The sequence below is a fragment of the Megalobrama amblycephala genome, linkage group LG20 (assembly GCF_018812025.1).
Source record: "Megalobrama amblycephala isolate DHTTF-2021 linkage group LG20, ASM1881202v1, whole genome shotgun sequence".
NCBI lineage: Eukaryota > Metazoa > Chordata > Actinopteri > Cypriniformes > Xenocyprididae > Megalobrama > Megalobrama amblycephala.
The window spans coordinates 6,006,057-6,026,140 of NC_063063.1; the positions used below are offsets into that span (position 1 = coordinate 6,006,057).

Consider the following 20,084-nt stretch of genomic DNA (forward strand, 5'->3'; position numbering starts at 1 on the left):
TGTACAAATTAAATAAAGGTTAATCCTTATTGAAGTTACAAAAAGTTATTCAGTGAAGAGCAGTGAGTGATTTCTTTGTTTTTTCTAGTTTGATTACACTGTAAACCCGAATAAGTAGGCTAACTCAAAAAATTGAGGTAATGTTCCCAGTTCCCAAAAATTGATGTTCCCAATTTTAAGTAAGCAGAACTATTAAGTTTTGAGTTTGTAGTACTCATGTATGATAATTGCTCCTAACTAGAAGCACTGAGTTAGCCTAATACATTTTAATAGCAATTAACATAAAACATGTAGTTAATTAACTTTTTTATTTTGAGTTCTTGCGAAACAAATTAGTTATTTACTTCACTGTAAAACAAAAAAAAAAAAAAAAGCCAACTTGCTAATTTGCTAACATGTTAACAATAGCATGGTATAGCACTTACTGAATGGAGAACAGCAACTTAAAGCATATAACTTACCTGCTCTCATACCAAGCCACATGCGCTACTTGATGGTATAACTCTCCAAAAACCCACATTAACAGAAACTCTTCTAAATTAGCATAACAAAACATTAATCACTACTAAATCTCCCTTACCATTAATCTTGCACAAAAAAAAAAAACAAAACAAAAAAAAAAAAAAATATATATATATATATATATATATATATATATATATATATATATATATATATATATATATATATAAAACACTTAATTTAGCATTTATTCTCCCTTTCATCTGCTTGGGCGTTCCTATACGGGTGTGGTGTGATGTTAAAACTAAGAATGGGAACATAAAAGAGTATTGCAGATTGACCTAAATTACCCCTACAATAAACTTTCACGCATGTATGGTTCCCGTGGGGGAAACCTTGAGCCCAGAACCTAAAGCAGGACACGTAACATCTAATTTAAACATTTGCAAACTAACCTGTAATTATCTATAGCCATTCTGCACCACTACACAATACATGCTAATTAAACTCATTCTTGCAGAACCTTGGGCTTGAAGGGTGGTTTCATGATGTCTTCTTTACATAACTACTAATAATTTCCAATTTCAGTGCTGAAACAACCTGTGCTCTTCTACCATACATGTCCATGTCACTCGATGTCAAACACAGATTCTATCATATTAGAAACTATTAGCTACAGGTAGATGATTGACAGACATTTTATTACGGTTTCAGGTTTATTTTGAGTAGCTCTTGTGTGACATCACTGTAAGATTTAATCAATAGGTTACTTAGGTTACTTGTCTTAAAGACAACGTGAAATGCTTCCCACACCAGATTTTACTTGATGTAAAGCAAAACAGGACAATCAGTAAGAAAAAAAAAAGAAGACTTTTATAAAAGACTGAATTTTATCCATCAGAAATGAATGAGTCATCATTCAGCATTACATTCCAGAATGGAGCTAAATGGTTGGTGGAAAAAATGACTCTTAATGAAAATGAAAAAAGGTGGAACAGGTGCTTTACCAAAGGTTTGGGAGGTGGTACAATTCTTAAATATTTTTGAAAGATGTCTTTTATGCTTGCCAAGGCTGCATTTATTTGAAAAATACAGAAAAACAGTAATATTTTGAAATATTATTACAATTTACAATAGTTGTTCTCTATTTAAAAAATGCTGAAATGTAATTTATTCCTGTGATGCAACACTGAATTTTCAGCATCATTAAACCAGTCTTCAGTGTCACATGATCCTTAAGAAATCATTCTAATATGCTGATTTGCTACTCAAGAAACCAGGGGCGTAGGAGCGATTTTGAACCTGGGGGGGGACAGTAAATGCCAGGGGGGTTCTGGGGAAATTCCCCGGATTTGTGTGGAAGTAAGGAAATTTTCCGGAGGAAAATTTTGTACATTTTAAATTTAAATGCATAAATCTGGTGTATTCTGAGAGCAAAATTATGTGACTAGATCAATAAAGAAATTTGTTCTCTTGTAAACAATTTTGTGCTCTAAAAGTAATTTATTTATTGGTGATGGTAGGGCACATTAGTCACGTACACAGCATGTAGTAGGCTAAATGATAGTTCATAAGTGGTCAAACCAATCCAGAATGCACTAAACACAACATCTCATTATAGAGAAAAATAACAAATGAATAAAAATATATTCATAAGCTGACCAATAAATAAATAAGTAAACTAGGCGAGTATATAATTCGGCAGCAAAAAATATTCTAGCCTAAAAACTTTGCACAGTAATTTTATAAATCCAAATGTTAATAAAAAGTTTAAAATTACTATTTGTATTATGAAATGTATTTATATTAATGTAACATTAAAAGACGCTTATTTAAATGTATTTTGCAGCTTTTTAATGGGGAAACAAGCTATAGATACGACAGAACAAAATAGGCTATTAATAATCTTTCAGTGTGCAAAACCATGATAATATGAAACGCTTCAAAACAACAGCAAAAAACCGCTAATGCACATCCCGGGTGCAGAATGATGCGCTTGAAGCAATATCGAGTCAGAGCGCGCAGTTGTGCTGCGCATTGAAAAGTTCACGGTACAAAGATAATCCCTGTGTACATCTGACTCATCTAACAGTTTATTATTAATCATATGTTTCTTTCATTTTTAAATTCCAGTTATTGTGCGTGTGACGCAAATTCATAGTCCTTGTGTTGTGCGATCTAACAGACACCCTGTAGCCAATATGATGACATCGTTCAGAAACAGCAATAAACTCCAGCAAGATAAAGTCATTTTATGCAAATCCACAGCTCTTTATCTACATATCAAGTATTATAATGGGACTATATCATATTGGAGAGTTTTACCGTGCTGACTGTCGTTACCGTACACGACGCGCTGTTTAAATGCTGAATGATTGACAGCTGTAGCGGAGGGAAGACGAGTTTCTGACCGTGAACTTATCGATGTATATTTCTTCTGTCCCTCACATGAAGCTATGGAATGGCTTCAGATGACTTTGAATATAGTGCACGAAAACTTAATTGGTGCTAGTCTACTTATTTTGCTCTATGTCTCCCACTTTTGCCATATAAAAGAGCGCAATTTATGGTGCGTGTGTGTGTGTAACCATAGCGACAAAACGACCAACTTTCGGAACCTGCACTTAAGCCTATAATTTCATTTTTAAAAATTTAATTATGCATTTAAAAGTTGCAGAATGGATTAATTTGGAGACTCTGAAATCGGCAGAGATAGGCAGGCAGTGCAAAACAAAATCTGACATTGGGAAATAGTGAAGGGGACAAAACTTAGATTTTGAAATGTGGGGGGGACGTGTCCCCCCCACGTATAATGGCTCCTACGCCCCTGCAAGAAACATTTCTTAACAATGTTGATAAAAAGTTGTCCTGCTTAATATTTTTGTGGAAACTGTAATTAAAAAAAAAAAAAAAAAAAAAAAAAAAAATCAGGATTCTTTTTTCAAGTTTAAAATAATAGCTTAATCTGAACAACATTTTGTTACATTATAATGTCTTTACTGTCACTTTTGATCAATTTAACATGCACTAATGAAACATGAACAGAAACTTTAATTAAAAGTAAAATGCCAGTGTGGCTGAAACAATGCTAGTTTTGGCATAAGCTTAGCATGTCAATGCAGATAATTTAAGTTTGTTTCAAGCTTTTTTTTCTACTGCATGACTGAAGTGGAAACTGAATTGATAAAACATTCACAAAAAGGAAAGCATAAAAATGAGACAGTGATGGGTGTGATCGTCCGAATGAAAAACAGAAGTGGCAGGATGCTCTGTGGGTGATTTAGAAGAGTCACAGAGATTCATTAGGCATTTTTATGAGATACGCCATGCGAAAATGCACAGGCTGCACATTTTAGTTAGCAAACATCACAAAAACTCTACTGCTGCTGACAAAATATGCTTCTTTGTTTGTCTAATTACTGTAACCTTTTATCCCATAATGTCACTCTTATTTAGCCAACATCAAATATGCTTTTTTTTTTTCTTGCACTGAAGTGTTTTTTTTTTTTTTTGAGTGCCATCGAGTGCCTTGCAAATAAATAAATAAATAAATAAATAAATAAATAAATAAATAAATAAAAGGACCAAATAAAACATTACAGTGAAACTGACAGACTAGATGTTTATTTTTGTGTTTTCTAAAGAAATTTTGCTGTTTGATGGTGAAAAATCCATCTGGTATAGTTTACAGCGTGTTGCTAGGCAGCTGTTAAAGTGTTTTGCTTTGGGTGATTGCACCATGCTGAGATGACCAGCTATAAGGTGGTTTGCTGGTCTTAGCTGATTTAAAATGGTTTATATGGTATCACAGCCTGGTTAAAAGCTGTTTTTTTTTTTTCCTAACCTGGACAAGCTAATGTGAAGCTGTTTGACCAGCCATTCTCCCAGCATGACCCAAACCCCTCTAAAATGGTAGCTTTCTTGTAGCTCAAACGGAATAGCATGGTGCTAACAATGCCAAGGTCGTGGGTTCGATTCCCAGGGAATACAATTGATTAAAAACAATGTATACCTTTAATGCCTTGAATAAGTCACTTTGGATAAATGCAGATGGATAATAGCAAATGCATAAATGCAACGCAGGCTCATTGCAAAAATGTGTCTGTGGTGACATTTCTGCAAAATGGTATTTCGTTGCTTCTTGTATGTTTTGCGACACTTTGAAATTACACTTTGAAGTGAAATGTCCAGTGAGTGGCGCTAAAATGGTGTTCGGTTTTATCCAGAGCAGATGAATGTTAATCTGGAAACGTTTTATTATGCTTGTTGTAGGTATCACAGCAGTTGGAGTGAGTGGAGGTGTGTGGCGCTGAAAGGCTCATGCTCTGTGGCATTTTGAAAAAAAGTACCACTAACATTAAACCTAACCTAGTGTTAATAAAATAAAACGTGTGATATAAACACTGAAGCAACCGTGCCATTTTACCTGCTTTACAAGTCTTTGAGCTCTTTTATCTGCATCGCAAGTGCAATGCTGTACCAGAAGAGCAAGCTTAGTACAAACCCGATTCCAAAAAAGTTGGGACACTGTACAAATTGTGAATAAAAAAGGAATGCAATAATTTACAAATCTCATAAACTTATATTTTATTCACAATAGAATATAGATAACATATCAAATGTTGAAAGTGAGACATTTTGAAATGTCATGCCAAATATTGGCTCATTTTGGATTTCATGAGAGCTACATATTCCAAAAAAGTTGGGACAGGTAGCAATAAGAGGCCGGAAAAGTTAAATGTACACATAAGGAACAGCTGGAGGACCAATTTGCAACTTATTAGGTCAATTGGCAACATGATTGGGTATAAAAAGAGCATCTCAGAGTGGCAGTGTCTCTCAGAAGTCAAGATGGGCAGAGGATCACCAATTCCCCCAATGCTGTGGCGAAAAATAGTGGAGAAATATCAGAAAGGAGTTTCTCAGAGAAAAATTGCAAAGAGTTTGAAGTTATCATCATCTACAGTGCATAATATCATCCAAAGATTCAGAGAATCTGGAACAATCTCTGTGCGTAAGGGTCAAGGCCAGAAAACCATACTGGATGCCCGTGATCTTCGGGCCCTTAGACGGCACTGCATCACATACAGGAATGCTACTGTAATGGAAATCACAACATATCAGGAATAGGAATCAGGCTCAGGAATACTTCCAGAAAACATTGTCGGTGAACACAATCCACCGTGCCATTCGCCGTTGCCGGCTAAAACTCTATAGGTCAAAAAAGAAGCCATATCTAAACATGATCCAGAAGCGCAGGCGTTTTCTCTGGGCCAAGGCTCATTTAAAATGGACTGTGGCAAAGTGGAAAACTGTTCTGTGGTCAGACGAATCAAAATTTGAAGTTCTTTTTGGAAAACTGGGACGCCATGTCATCCGGACTAAAGGGGACAAGGACAACCCAAGTTGTTATCAGCTCTCAGTTCAGAAGCCTGCATCTCTGATGGTATGGGGTTGCATGAGTGCATGTGGCATGGGCAGCTTGCATATCTGGAAAGGCACCATCAATGCTGAAAGGTATATCCAAGTTCTAGAACAACATATGCTTCCATTCCAGATGTCGTCTCTTTAAGGGAAGACCTTGCATTTTCCATCATGACAATGCCAGACCACATACTGCATCAATTACAACATCATGGTTGCGTAGAAGAAGGATCCGGGTACTGAAATGGCCAGCCTGCAGTCCAGATCTTTCACCCATAGAAAACATTTGGCGCATCATAAAGAGGAAGATGCGACAAAGAAGACCTAAGACAGTTGAGCAACTAGAAGCCTGTATTAGACAAGAATGGGACAACATTCCTATTCCTAAACTTGAGCAACTTGTCTCCTCAGTCCCCAGATGTTTGCAGACTGTTATAAAAAGAAGAGGGGATGCCACACAGTGGTAAACATGGCCTTGTCCCAACTTTTTTGAGATGTGTTGATGCCATGAAATTTAAAATCAACTTATGTTTCCCTTAAAATGATACATTTTCTCAGTTTAAACATTTGATATGTCATCTATGTTGTATTCTGAATAAAAAATTTAAATTTGAAACTTCCACATCATTGAATTCTGTTTTTATTCACAATTTGTACAGTGTCCCAACTTTTTTGGAATCGGGTTTGTACATTAGAAAAGCCAAACATATGGAATTTATATGATCAAATATCAAAATGTGTCAGTTTACAAATCATGCATAATTGCAAAAATGTTTTTAGATCATTACATAGTATTGTGAAAGCAACCAGGCAAAAATAAGTCTTTATTAATCGATAATCTGCCCTTTAATCATAATTTGTATGAAAAGGAAAAAAAAGGTTTCTTTACTTCCACTAGTGTTTATTTCAGCTGGAAACTGCAGTGAATTGTAGGTACAGTTTGGAGTTTTGCAGAAATGTAGGCAGAGGCACATTTTTCCAATGAGCCTAGGTTGCAAATGCAAATGCATACATATAAATGTAAAACAATCAAACTAGACCAGCCTACGTGTTGCAAAACATGTTGGTGGCCAAGTAAACCACTTTAGTTTGGTTTTCAGCAGGAATGCCTCAGTATACTACATTTTCCCCTATTTTAAAGTAAAAAAAATTAAAAAAATAAAAAATTAAAAAATGATCGAAAACTAATTTCTTGCCCTTTAGGCAATGAACAAAATGCGTACAAGTAGGATATGACGTATTATTTGTATCATATTAGCAATAGAAATAGTGATGCTTGCCTTAGCAAGCAATTTCTCACACAGTTGAATGTAAACTACTTGAAGACTGTACTGTGAGCAGGTAATTATGGAAGTGGGTTTATCTCTAGTCCACCTCTAGATGATCCCCCAGAGCAGTTTACTGAACCGGCAAAGCCAGGCAGATCAGACAAACTCTATCCTGCTCACCACACAGGGGCAACAGACACCTGGCTAATGTGTCCAGTGGCAGAAATCAAGAGCTGGCAGAGGGCTGCATTTGAAAGCTATTGTTATTCTCACTGTGCTGCAGAGCTACTATCAACTATGACCTTTCTGCAGCTCTGTAGGACACAACATTAATTCAGACCTTCGGCCAAGTCTTTTCATCTCCATGTTTCTGTCTCCGTAGCCCTGATTAATCAATGGATAAGGATGCTATCAAGGCTATTTTAACCCCATTGGTCATCAAAGCCTGCGTACAACTACCACTTCACTATAAAGCTGTTAATAAAATCCTAAATAATACATTTTTGATCACAGATCTATCTGCATAGATGATGCTGTCTTCTTCTGAATGTACAGATGAATATGTTGTGTGATAAAATGAGCAAAATAAGCTTCAATATTTTTAGCTTTAAATCAATTTAGGCAAGCCAGTGCGAGTGTTCTTTGCCCCGGAACCGTGTGAATTGAACTGATTACCCCATGTGTCAAATATATTAAATATGTAATTTAATAAAGCAGCCATAATGCATTCGAATGGAGTGCAAATGCCCTTTGAGGAAACAACAGTGCATATAAAACATTACATTGCACCTTTGCAGCACACTTTACCTTGCAGCTATTATACATATTCATAAGGTCTATGATTAAATCTATGCTGACGGTTTTATACCGAATAAAGCTACCTAAAACTGGTTCTTTTCATAGTGCTTAGACCCCATTTGCTTTCAAAATACACGTTTCTGGTCTTATTGTGCAAGATCTACAATTTGATGCTAATCCATATATGAAAAATGCTTGTTTGTTCATAAGCTTCATAATCAAAACAGGATCAATTTTGAACTCGCTCCACCTCTGAAACTCAGATTTTTGGCTTAATTCTTAAGCTTAAGAATTACAATTGTTTGATATCAAGTTGTCAAGTCAAATCAAGTCAAATCAAGTCAAAACAAATTCTGTGCCTATAAAAACAAACATACTTTAAAAACACATATCTAGGTTATATAAAAATTTCTGTAAATATCAGCTTTCAAACACACGACCATCAGCAAACAGCAAATAAATATGTTTATAAAACGGTTAGTTCCTGTCCTTGATTCTGATTGGTCAATAGCTGTGTTTTTTCAGGATAAAAACACGGCTATGACCACTTCACCCAACGGTCAAGCGTTTGCTTACCTGTACTCCTCCTGCGTGAACACAGGAATAATGGATGGCTGCAGGACAGTGATCTCCACCAGAGTCTTATTGAACTTCATCGGCTCCCCGTCATCATAGGCAATAATCGCCAACTGTTTGGAAACAAGAGAAAATCAATTTTAAGATAAAACAAGAACTTGGAAGCCGCATTGGGAAATATAATTATTCAAAGTCAAAAAGGGGTTTGTATTAATGTCTCATGTATTAACACAGGGCAAAACTAATTTCCGAGTAAATATATAATATAATATAATATAATATAATACATATTTTTGTCATTTTTTTGTAGTAAAATCAAATTAAAACTAAACAAAATTGCATTAAAATAAGACTTTTAAGATTATTGTTCTTTTTCTGTTTGCAGATCTTGTTTATGCTTACAGAAAAAAAAAAAAAAAAAAAAAAAAAAAATATTGCCAATGATAATTAGACTTCTTTCAAGATACTGTATTCTCTGAGACATTTACATGGCAACACAAGTCCAGTGGTGTAAAGTATTTGAGTAAATGTAATTAGTTACTGTATGTAAGTGTCTTTTTGGCAACTCTGTACTTTGACTAAGTGTCAAAGACATTAGCAACTTTTACTCTCTACTTGACTACATTTATTTACTCCAATATATTTGTAATGATTGAGTTAGTGACCTACAAATTGAGTAAGGGACCTATCAGCCTGTGCCATCTAGAATTTCATGCCAGAACTTTGTATTTATGTATTCACCTGTGTTGGCGTAGGTTTATAAATGATTTACCTTACAAATGTGATGAAATGACACTCATTACATTCCCAGATGAAAGTTATAAGCAACCCAAACTTACAGCATATGCAGAGGTGGAGTCTGAGGCGTGCTCCAAATGATAACAGCTCATGTAGAGCAGCGTTTACTGTGAACAGAGCTGCTCTGAGCCGCATGTAACCTACGTGCATGCAAATTATTAAAGCGCATATTAAACCGCCATGGCATATACAGTATTTTTTTTTTAATTGAATCATAGCCTTTGTGAATTCATATTTGTACTGTGTTATAATATGTTATAATATGCTATAATAAGTTTTAAATGTTTTCAATACATCATGCAGTCTAATAATGCACTTCATGGATTCTCGCCCGTGGAATGTGCCACTTCTGGTTACTTGGAATCGTGACATCCCCACATCTGATAAGACAAGAACATTGTGTTTTTTATGCATGTCCAAAAAAGCTTAAAACCTGAATTTGAACCATTATTGTGAGTGTTTCTAAACTCGCTATTGAGTTTTGCTCAGACAGCATCAGGCAGTGCAGCAGTTTCATCTAAATCAATCTGTGGGACGCATAAAAATGATTGACGGGTCAGTTATGGCCTGCAGGTTGCTAGTTGACAAGCCATGTATTAAGAAAAGATTGTTGTGCACTTACACTGAATTTAGTGTTGGGCTCCTCATTCAGATTGACCCTGGTGAGAACACGGCCTGAGTTCTCCTCCACGTCGAAGATACTAGTGCTGTAAGGAAACTGCTCCAAATCCACTTTATAGTGAACTCGACTAGCCGCTGTACCCTGAAAGATAAATAAAAAATAAATATATAAATAAATAAAATGTATTTTTATTTAATAAATTTAATAAACATAAATTTATTTTATTAAAATACATTTACACACACACATTTTTTCCCTCCATTTTTGTCATGTGCTGGAGTTTGGGTTCCTTGCTTAGTTGGGGACACTTGATATTCAACAATGTTTTTGATCTGCCTGCACTGAGACCATTGTATGCGAACTGAACTGAACTATGACATCACTGTTTTCTCCAGGGCTGCTGTATAGATAAATTAACTAAAATAATAACTAATGATTTTTACAATGGAAATGAATCAACACTGAACTTAAGCTGAACAATGACACTATTTTCTTCTAGAACTGCTGTGCAGCCAAATTATTTTCACTGTAAAGCTGCTTTGACACAATCTGCATTGTAAAAAGTGCTATATAAATAAAGGTGACTTGACTTGACTTGACTTGACTTGACATCAAGGGCGAGATTACTAAACAGGGCAAATTAGCCTGAGAGCATAATTCCATAAAGTGCCAATGTGATTGGAAAGTTCTGCATGTGATAAAATTATGATGCACAAATTAAAGAACACAGACTAATTTGTGCTGCTCTTGGTAGATTGCGCTGGTCATTATAGAAATGATCCAGCTGCGCGTCTGGTTGAAGACGTGCTTTTTTGGGCAGTAAATAATGGTGCAAATACCAGTAAATTGACTAGCACAAACCTTAGTAAATCACCTCGCATGATTCATTTAAATACTCTCCTCCCATAAATTTTGTAAAACTCCTACAAATGCAATAAGGTCAGCCACAAAAATAACTGTGTCCACGCCTCTTGAGCACTAATTTTTTCACTGCGTGTCTTTAGTCAATCCTGAGAGTAGTTTTTTTTAATGCCAAAAGAGGGTTTGCGCTGACGCAAGCTGTCAGTAAATCTGTCTATTAGGTGTAAAGTTGCAGACATGTTTAAATCAAAATCTTTCAAGCAATGGTCAACTTAAATTCTTCTGCTGAGCACTCTTAGCAGGATTCAAATAAATCTGACAGACTCAATTTGTTCACTTTATTCTGTTCTTCTAAAGTCACACCTCCCGCTGTGAGTTTCATAAGTTATGAGTCCATGAGACGATGTGTAGCGTTGGCCCGGGGACAAAAGGGTTTGTAACCCTGCTGAGATGGAGATAATTACGAGGGTGATGCCGGGTGAGAAATGGAGCCTACGGGTGGGCCTGTCCTCGTGAGAATGTGCTGAAAAACCCATCCATCCACCCACGGGTGGGGACAGCACCATACATAGTGCCAGTCGGGGCATGTGTTTTGGTGTGAAATCAGACTACAAATGATTTTTCAGCTCACTCCTGTGTCTTCAGGGCACATGGAGAGGATTGGGGTCATGGGGCGTTCGAAAGCACGAAGAGTTATGCCACACTGTGTTTTACCGTATATTACATTTCCTCACTGGTTTTTTAAAATCCTGAGGAGTCTGATTAACATCACTCTCATTTCTTCACCACCTTTTTTTTTCTCCAGTCACTTTGCTTTAATATTTGATGTCTTTTTAGTTTGAAGAGACTCTATAATTACAGATATGAACGCATCGTGCCCAGAAAGAGTCAGAGCTTTTCTTTTTTTCACAAGGTATTAAGGAAGGCGTGGCAAAGATAACGCCCAGGTTTAATTCTGATTTATTTCTGTGTGGTTGAGGATGGCTAATGAATAAAACACACTGATGGGCATGAGAAGACGTCCGAGGTCAGTATGAAGTGCCATCTGACAGATGCTCAGAGAATAGGGAAAAGGAGAGAGCTGCCAGAACCACAATGATAGACAGCAAAACAAACCCGGTCACCAGCGGGCCGAAGAGATGTCGTAAATAAGAGCTGCTGTTTGCGAAAAACAAAATCATTATGTGCGAGTACAAAATAACCCTTGAAAACGATGTTGCTTAGTGGTTTTTTCTTTTTAATCCATGTATTCAATTTGCCAAGAGAATTTGCAAAAGGCCATCAACAAGACTGAAGTAATTTATGGGTAATGCGCATTGCTTTGGATGTGGTCAGGGTGATGATTTCTGTCTGAATATCTGCAAACGACTATTATCCATGTTTTAACAGGCTGGGAAGTAATATGTTGTCAAATTAGATTTAAAACATTTGCTCATTCAAATATCACCATGTAAAATATTGATAGTGCTATTGTTAATTGCTTAATGTGCAAGAGGATAACAAAGTGCTTCACATGAGGTCAAATATGCCAAATTAGAATTTAATTATTTAACTCATTTGAGTTCCTCAAATGCAATCTGGATTTTTTGAGGCAACAAAATTATGGTTAGATTATGGATAGGGCCAGTACTATAGGGTCTCAGACTGACCAGAGGACTCCAAAGCCTCAGGATGCATGGCCTGAGACTGTCAACGAAAACCAAACCAGTGCCTTTGGCTCATAAAATGCAAGCTAGCCATTAGGGCCACTCAGGCGCCTAAGAATATATCGTGCAAGCTGACCAACAGGGCTCTAAGGCCCTAGGGCCCTTCTGTCTTTACAGCATAAGCTGACCACTAGGGCTCCAGGGACTCTAAATGTATACAGTGCAAGCAGTCCACTTAGGCTCCTGAGCCTCTCAGAATATTCACTGTGAGTTGACCAATAGGGCTCTAGGGCCCCTAGGCTCCTTCTGTCTTTACAGCGTGAGCTGAGCGCTATCAGACTCCAGGGCCCCTGGGCCACTCAGTGTATACAGTGTGAGTTGACCACTAGGGTTCCAGGGCCCCTCAGCCCCTCAGTGTATACAATATAAGATGAACCCTAGGGCTCCTGGGACCCTGGGCCCTTCTGTGTATACATTTCGAGTTGACCAGTAAGGCTCCTGATTCCTTGAGAATATACAGATTGAGCTGACCAATAGGACTCTAGGGCACCTGGGCCTTTTTGCCTTTACAGCGTGAGCTGGTCACTAGGGCTCCAGGGCATCTCAGCGCATAGAGAGTGAGCTGACAACTAGGGCTCCTGGGGCCCTTGGTCCTTTTGTGTACAGAGTTTGAGCCGCTATGGTCCTTAGACTCCTTGGAATATACAGTGTGAGCTAACCAATGGGTCTTTAGGGCCATGGACCCCTCAACCTATTCAGCATAAGCTGACCACTATGGCTCTAGGGCCCCTGAGCGTAAACAGTGTGAGCTGACCATTACAGTCCTTGGAACCCTTGGTGTTTACAGTGTGAACGTATCACTATAATATACGTTTTCATTGATTCTTCCCTGGGCCCTTCTGTGCACTGTGAGTTGAACTCTAGGACTAACTATTATTTTTAGTTCTTTAATATAAGTCTGCAAAAAAATACATTTCTAAATTTGTTCAGCCAAATTGCTTGTCGCTTGTGCTCACAGGCATCTTGGGACCATGATCCGTCCCTGACAAATGCCAATCACTTGGAAATGAGAGTCCTCTTTCAAGCTAGTCTGCAGTCTCAGAGAGGTGCTGAGATGGCATATGTTTTGCAAAACATGGCAAATGTGAGAAATAGACTAACTCAATCCCCATCTGCTACAGAAGACCTCAGGGACAAGGGGCACACAAATTTACCTGCATCTAGACCGAGAGCACCAACGCTGGTACAAATGCAGACTCACAGTACCACAACAGTGACAAAAACACATAAAGAACATCCTATAAGGAGGCACAATCCACTGAGGAGTTCATATACCCCGAGGCTCACGAGAGGGCTCGCAATTAAAATGGTCCACAACAACACGTGTCTATCTGTTGAGCAAATCGGTCATATTAATGGGGAAATGTCTTTCACTCTTGGATGCATTGCTTCATACCACTTCAGTGAATGATTACCACACAAGCTGTTTATAGGATTTTGTTAATTGCGCATCACATCGAAAACATTATTAGGCAAGATGGTAAATTAGAATAGTAATTGAACTCTTGATACTGAAAGCCCAGCAGACTGTGATTATCCTGCTCTCATTAAGAAATGCGACTTTCTAATGATACCGACATTTCTGTATGCATAACGAGTAATCACAAGTAGTCTAAGCCTCGAATTACAGGGAAAAAAAACAAAACCAAAAAAAAACCAGAAACAATTTAAATAGGGGAAAAAGGACACTTTCTGATACAAAGTCTTAGAAACTTTTTGATCGGGTATTTATTTTGCTGCACTAATCTGATCCAGCATCAGTTTGACTGTACATTAAAAATAAACAATTCCCTCACTTTCTTTTTTCCATGACTTTTCAATAAATTTTCCATTAGTTTGTGATGAGGATTAAAAGTCCCTAAAAAGTCAAGAAATTTTAAGTCAAGAAATGAAGAGTTCCATTGCAAAAACCTCTAAGTCCGCCTGACATGTTTTCTTTTAAATTAGCATTTTATTTATTTATTTATTTTACCAGACTCTTATGTTTAGGTTCAGTAATTTCACTTTAAGGTTATTAGTCAGTTATTGAAATGCCTTATTTTCAAAAATGTCAAAAGTCAACACAAATGTTCCACCTCTATGGACAACAAGACAGTAAAATGTCCGTTTCTTTCAGTTTTACAGCAGCACTAGGAACGCTTGCTACTCGTGAAATCCTGTCATTGCCACTGTAACGATGGACAAAACATGATTAAAAACTCGCAGCTCGGCAGTTGAAAGCCGGCTCATATGCACACTGTCATTCATCTTGAAATCATATGATTCTATTTGCATCTTCCGATTGGTTTTTCTGTGGACTTAGAGGCTTTTGCTGACAAAGGGAAGTGACGTTTAGCAGTTTCTGCCAACAAAACAGTATTTCTGAAAGGGCTAATGCTGGGATTTAGCGGATTTGAAGCAAAAGTATTTCATGAACGTATACTATGTATGGAGAGCATTCACTCAGTATCATTATCTCATTTTTGACAGAGGTGGTGTTTAGCGGCTTTTGCATCTAAACTCTTCAAATACTTAAGAATTAAAAATTAACTACAACTTTATTTTTTACATTTTTTTACAGATTTTATTTCCATCACTTTTCCTGGCCTAGAAAACACATTTATGAAATTCCATGATACGTACAGGTTTTCCAGAACAATGAAAACCCTGTAAATAACAACTCAAAAGTCAAAATTAACCCTGATTCAGCATGTGACAGACAAGGTGGTAATAAGAGTACAATGCTGAAATATGAATGATGTTATGAAGTTTCAGACTCTAAAAATGTCTAAAATGCATTGCAAGTGTAAAACGATTTAAAACCAAGCCCTTTACTCCTTAGTAGTTCTTTCCTGCCAAAATTGACCCATTGAAATGTCATTTATGGCAGGAACTGAGAGGTTGTGTAGCATCTAGACTCTGACTCATGATAAAAAATAACTGCCATTCAACAACCATGATTTGCAACAAAATGCTCCAGCTCCTATGAATGATAGCAGCTTTCTGCATGATCAGATCCAGTGAAGAAGATAAGTATCCCTCAGTTTCAAAGACAGATAAACGGTGTCGCTTACACAAATTTACCTTGCTCCTATGAATGCAATGAGCTGACATTTCATACTGTGGCATTTATCAGAACGCTGACTAATAAAGTCCTTGTGTATCGCTCAACTTGATGTTGGAGTCAGAAATTCAATTTAGGTTTAGCATCACGACAGATGTATGCTCAAATAATTATTTGTTCAAATCACTCATGTAGTCCCAGTGTTAAGTAGCTAACCACAAGCAGCGATGCCACTAACCTAACTCCATTTTTCAGTAGTGTGATAGCAGCTTAGGGTGACAAAACGCAACATCTGTGTTTTAATGTTACATTATACGGCATCAATTCAGAGCTGCATTTCACATGCTGCTGTTGAGCAAGCAGAGGCATATAAGAGAAATGTCATTGCCAAAAAAAAAAATAATTTTATGTATCAATTCATTTGGATTAGTGTTAATTTCATAAATTAAATCAATCACAAAAAATTGTTCGTCAACAACCTTTTTTTTCCCATGACCAAGACGCAACGATGACGAGATGACACTGTCATTAAGCGATGACTGTGACTATGTCAACATACTATTGGCGAAAAAAGACAAGACTAAAATGTAATAATAATAATAAAAAAAAAAAAAAAAACCTCTCTCTTCGCTTTCTTTGAAAAAAAAAAAAAAAAAGATACAAAATATTACAAGTATTACAATATACAAATATTACTCTTTTTAACAAGCCACTACAAGCTTTCAAGTTTGCGATTGCCAGATGTCAAGATTTTAAATCCCAAAAATTGTCTCTTAAAAGGCTACATATTCATTTACTGTCTGGTGGTTTACTTAATCTGCACAATCTGGCAACCAAGCACTTTCTCTACACTGTGATCTGAAAACACAGACAAACAAGTAAGCTGGAGTTTAGCTATCTCCACTGAGATATTCTGCACAAATTAAAGTGTCATACAGCTAGTCTATGTTCAAAACACCTGTAATAAATCCAAACATGGATCTCAACTATATTGTTTGCGATAGTAGTTGTGGAATAATTTCAATTAAAAATAGTCTATAATAAATCAGGAAACTAGATGAGGTAAAATAAACCATGCGTATGAGTTGACCTTCTCTTGATTTGTGCTTTTAGGTGAAAGAGCAATAAATGTGATAAAATGTATAAAAAAATTCTGAAATGACAACAATCGTTGCAATTATAATTTTGAGCAAAATAATCAGTAGCTTACAGTTCACCAATGAAAATATAAATCTTTCCATTAACCTACTGTATAACAGCAATGTACAATGTGACAATTGCTTATTCTTATAGGGATGTGGTGAAATAGAAACCACGAGCAGTGTTTTATACTGCAACTGATGACGTGCAAGCATGACTGCCAGGCTAAATTCAATTTCCAGCCACAGCTGGGGCTGTTGGCCTGCTTTGCCCCTGACCAGTCTTGGCATGTGCGCCGAGTTATGGGCTGAATAGAGAAGCACAATTGATCTTTTTAAGGTTGAGGTTTCTGACAAGGTGAGGGCATAGAGAACCATTTCATCTGTAGACCTCCACAAGAATATGCATTTGGGTTGAAAGAAAAAGAAAAAAGAAAGCATGAAAGAGCAAGAGAGAGGGAAAGAATAAAGCCAAATTGACAACAAGTAGAAGAAAGGTTTGTGCGGTGGTTATGTGGGATTTGCGAGACAGTGACAAAGTTATTAACATAAATGAAAACAAGCTGTGTGTGTGTGTGTGTGTGTGTGTGTGTGTGTGTGTGTGCTGTCCTGTTCGACAATCAGGGAGTGTTTGATTGACATGTACAGTATAACATATATGTGATGTTTAGGGGTAAGTAAATCTGGAGAAGGGGAAGCTAAAAAAAGATTTAGCCTGACAATCATGCTAGCATCTCGTCAGCTGCAGTATAAAACACTTCTGGGGGTTTCTGGTTTGATAGATCCCTATAAGACTAAGCATTTGTCGCATTATACATTGTAAAAGAAATCTCTGTCTTGTTTAGTTGATTCAAATAGCTAAAAAAAAAACTCTTGAATATATTTCAGATTACATGATATGAACCGTGCAAACTTTGTTCAAAGAAAGAATTCAATATAGTAATTCAAAAAATCATTATCATTTCAAAAAAAGCACAGCAAAACAGAACAGAACAAACAAACAAAAACAAGTAGTAGCAAAACAAAAAAACTAAGTAAAACAAAACAGCAAAGGAAAAAACAAACAAACAAACAAACTAGCAGCAAAGCATAGCAAAAAACTAAACAAAAAATACATAGCAAAGCAAACAAACAAACAAACAAACAAACAAACAAACAAACAAAACAGCACTATTAAAACTATCCATAACTAAACTGAAAACGAAAATACAAAACATATAGCCCAAAACAAAACCGTGCAAACTTAAATCAAACTCTGTTCAAAGAAAAAAAAAAAGAAAAAAACGTTACTGTTTTTAATTTAATTTTACAGCGAAATGACACATGAATGTCACATCTAACCTAAAATGTATCAGTAATTCAATATAGTAATTCAAAAAGTCATTATTATTTTAAAAAGTAAAGCATAGCAAAACAGAACAGAACAACAACAAAAAACTAGTAGCAAAGCAAAACAATAAAACAAAAGCAAGACAGAGCAAAGCAAAACAAACAAAAAACAAAACAAGTAGTAAAAAAGCAAAGCAAAAAACCAAACAAACAAAAGCAAAGCAACAAAACAAAACTGCACTATTAAAACTATATCCATAACTAAACTGAAAACCAAAAAAAAAAAAAAAAAAAAAAATTCAATACTACAATAGCATTGGACTGTGGTTGTGTAAAGTATAAGGTGTCGTGTGATGCTGGTTGTGTTTGTGTGCGATTGTGTACAGTGTGGGGCTTTATGCTGGAGACGTGCCACTCGCAGGCTTGGCTGGTGTAGCTGCCTCTTCAGTTAAACATACACACAGCTTTGAGTATTTTGCTGATGTTTTTTCTCCTCTTATCTTTGTTTTATTGTGTTTGGCCCTTTGAAGTCATGCAACAAAGCACACATTCGCTCAGTGCATACCGCAGTCAGACCTATTCACAGTCACACCAATAAAGACTGTCAATGACACTCAAGCTTAATCATAAGAGACTTTATGCTACACTCGATATATTTTCAGTCACAATTTGCAAAAAAATAAAAAAAATAAAAAGATCAAGGCAACTGTTGTCTCGTGAAGCATGATGTTTGACTATCAGGATGACATTTCATGTGTTCTCATTGCTACTAAGCATGTGTATGATGTGGGCATAAACAAATGACGTCGATTTTTCAAACTTACTGAAATACCTTAGAGATGAAAGAACACACACAATCAAGCCAACTCACCGGTGGGTCCAGGTCCTCAGCAAGCACAGTGGTCACTACGGTCCCCTTGATTGCGTTGGGTGCCACGACCCCCCGATACAGCATTTGGCTGAACACTGGTGGGAAGTCGTTCATGTCCTGTCCAGACACAGAACATCAAACTCCGATTAGTGCCTCGATTCGTGCTCTCTTCGCCTGCCTTTAGCCTTTTACAACTGTCAGACTGTGTGCTAGCTCAGTCCCCATTAGCTTGCCCTGAACACTAAAACACTAAGCAAAATGGCATTTATTCAATAGTAGATCATGCAGTGCATTAAGGATCTGTCACAGTGCTATATGCCCAGGGACTTTTTTGGGAAAAAGTTGGGTGAGACATAATTATAGCCGCTGAGAGACTGCAAAAGGCAGATGAAAAGGTTACTAGAGAGAATAAAGACCCAAAGCTGAAAAGGGGGTGTAAATATAGTGCAACATTCAGGGTTCGGGAACTAAAAAAAATCTATTCATTTTTTTTTTTTTTTTTTTATATATAGAGAAATTAATTTTTAATGATAACATATATCATACCCTCAGAAATTTGTAAAAGTGGTATATGCCTGACTTCAGCTTCATAATTCAAAACAGATATCCACCAATCAGACAAGTTGCTATTCTAGAAATGACAATCACCACAAAAAAGCTTATTAGCAACTTCCATAAAATATTGCAAATATTTATCAAGTCTTCTAACGCTAAAAAACATTGATATATTTGTAAATATTTTAAATATTTCAGCATAATATATGAGCAATATCACACGAGTAGCTGTGCGATTTGGCTGTATATCAGCACGGCTGTGATTTGGCCGAAGGGAAGACATATTGCATAGCTACGAGTGTGATATTGCGTTTATACAACAGTTCGGCGACACAAGTGTGTAAATAAATAAGAACAACAATGGAGTGTCTTTAAAAACCTTCTTTTGTGAGGAACTACTTCCTTCTGCCATGGATTCAAATTTCAAGTTGTACAGTTCAACAGTTGAGGCCAAGCCTCTGTTACTAATTCTAAAACGTCACTTTAAAACTAGTAACGAAGGAACGTTGAATATTATGAGGGAGAGATCGCCTAAGTGATCTAGCATCTAGCTGATATTCTTAAGGCCAATATATATATATATATATTCCCATGACAGTGCTATTCAATGCATCTGTCAGTTGTGTCTCGTA

The 20,084-nt window shown here is 36.6% G+C and overlaps 1 protein-coding gene across 7 annotated transcripts in view; it reads right to left on the bottom strand.

The window, feature by feature from the left end:
* Nucleotides 1-20,084, bottom strand: part of LOC125255161 (protocadherin-15-like) — a 265,679-nt gene that overhangs the window by 56,079 nt on the left and 189,516 nt on the right. For all 7 annotated transcript variants that reach the window (XR_007181843.1, XM_048170191.1, XM_048170190.1 and 4 more), the window contains 3 exons: nt 18,898-19,014; nt 9,949-10,089; nt 8,529-8,641 (listed from right to left, as the gene is read on the bottom strand). Coding sequence is in view for 6 of the 7 variants with exons in the window: in XM_048170191.1 (XP_048026148.1) it covers nt 8,529-8,641; nt 9,949-10,089; nt 18,898-19,014 (371 nt within the window). In the remaining variant the exon portion in view is untranslated. The remainder of the gene's footprint in view (nt 1-8,528; nt 8,642-9,948; nt 10,090-18,897; nt 19,015-20,084) is intronic.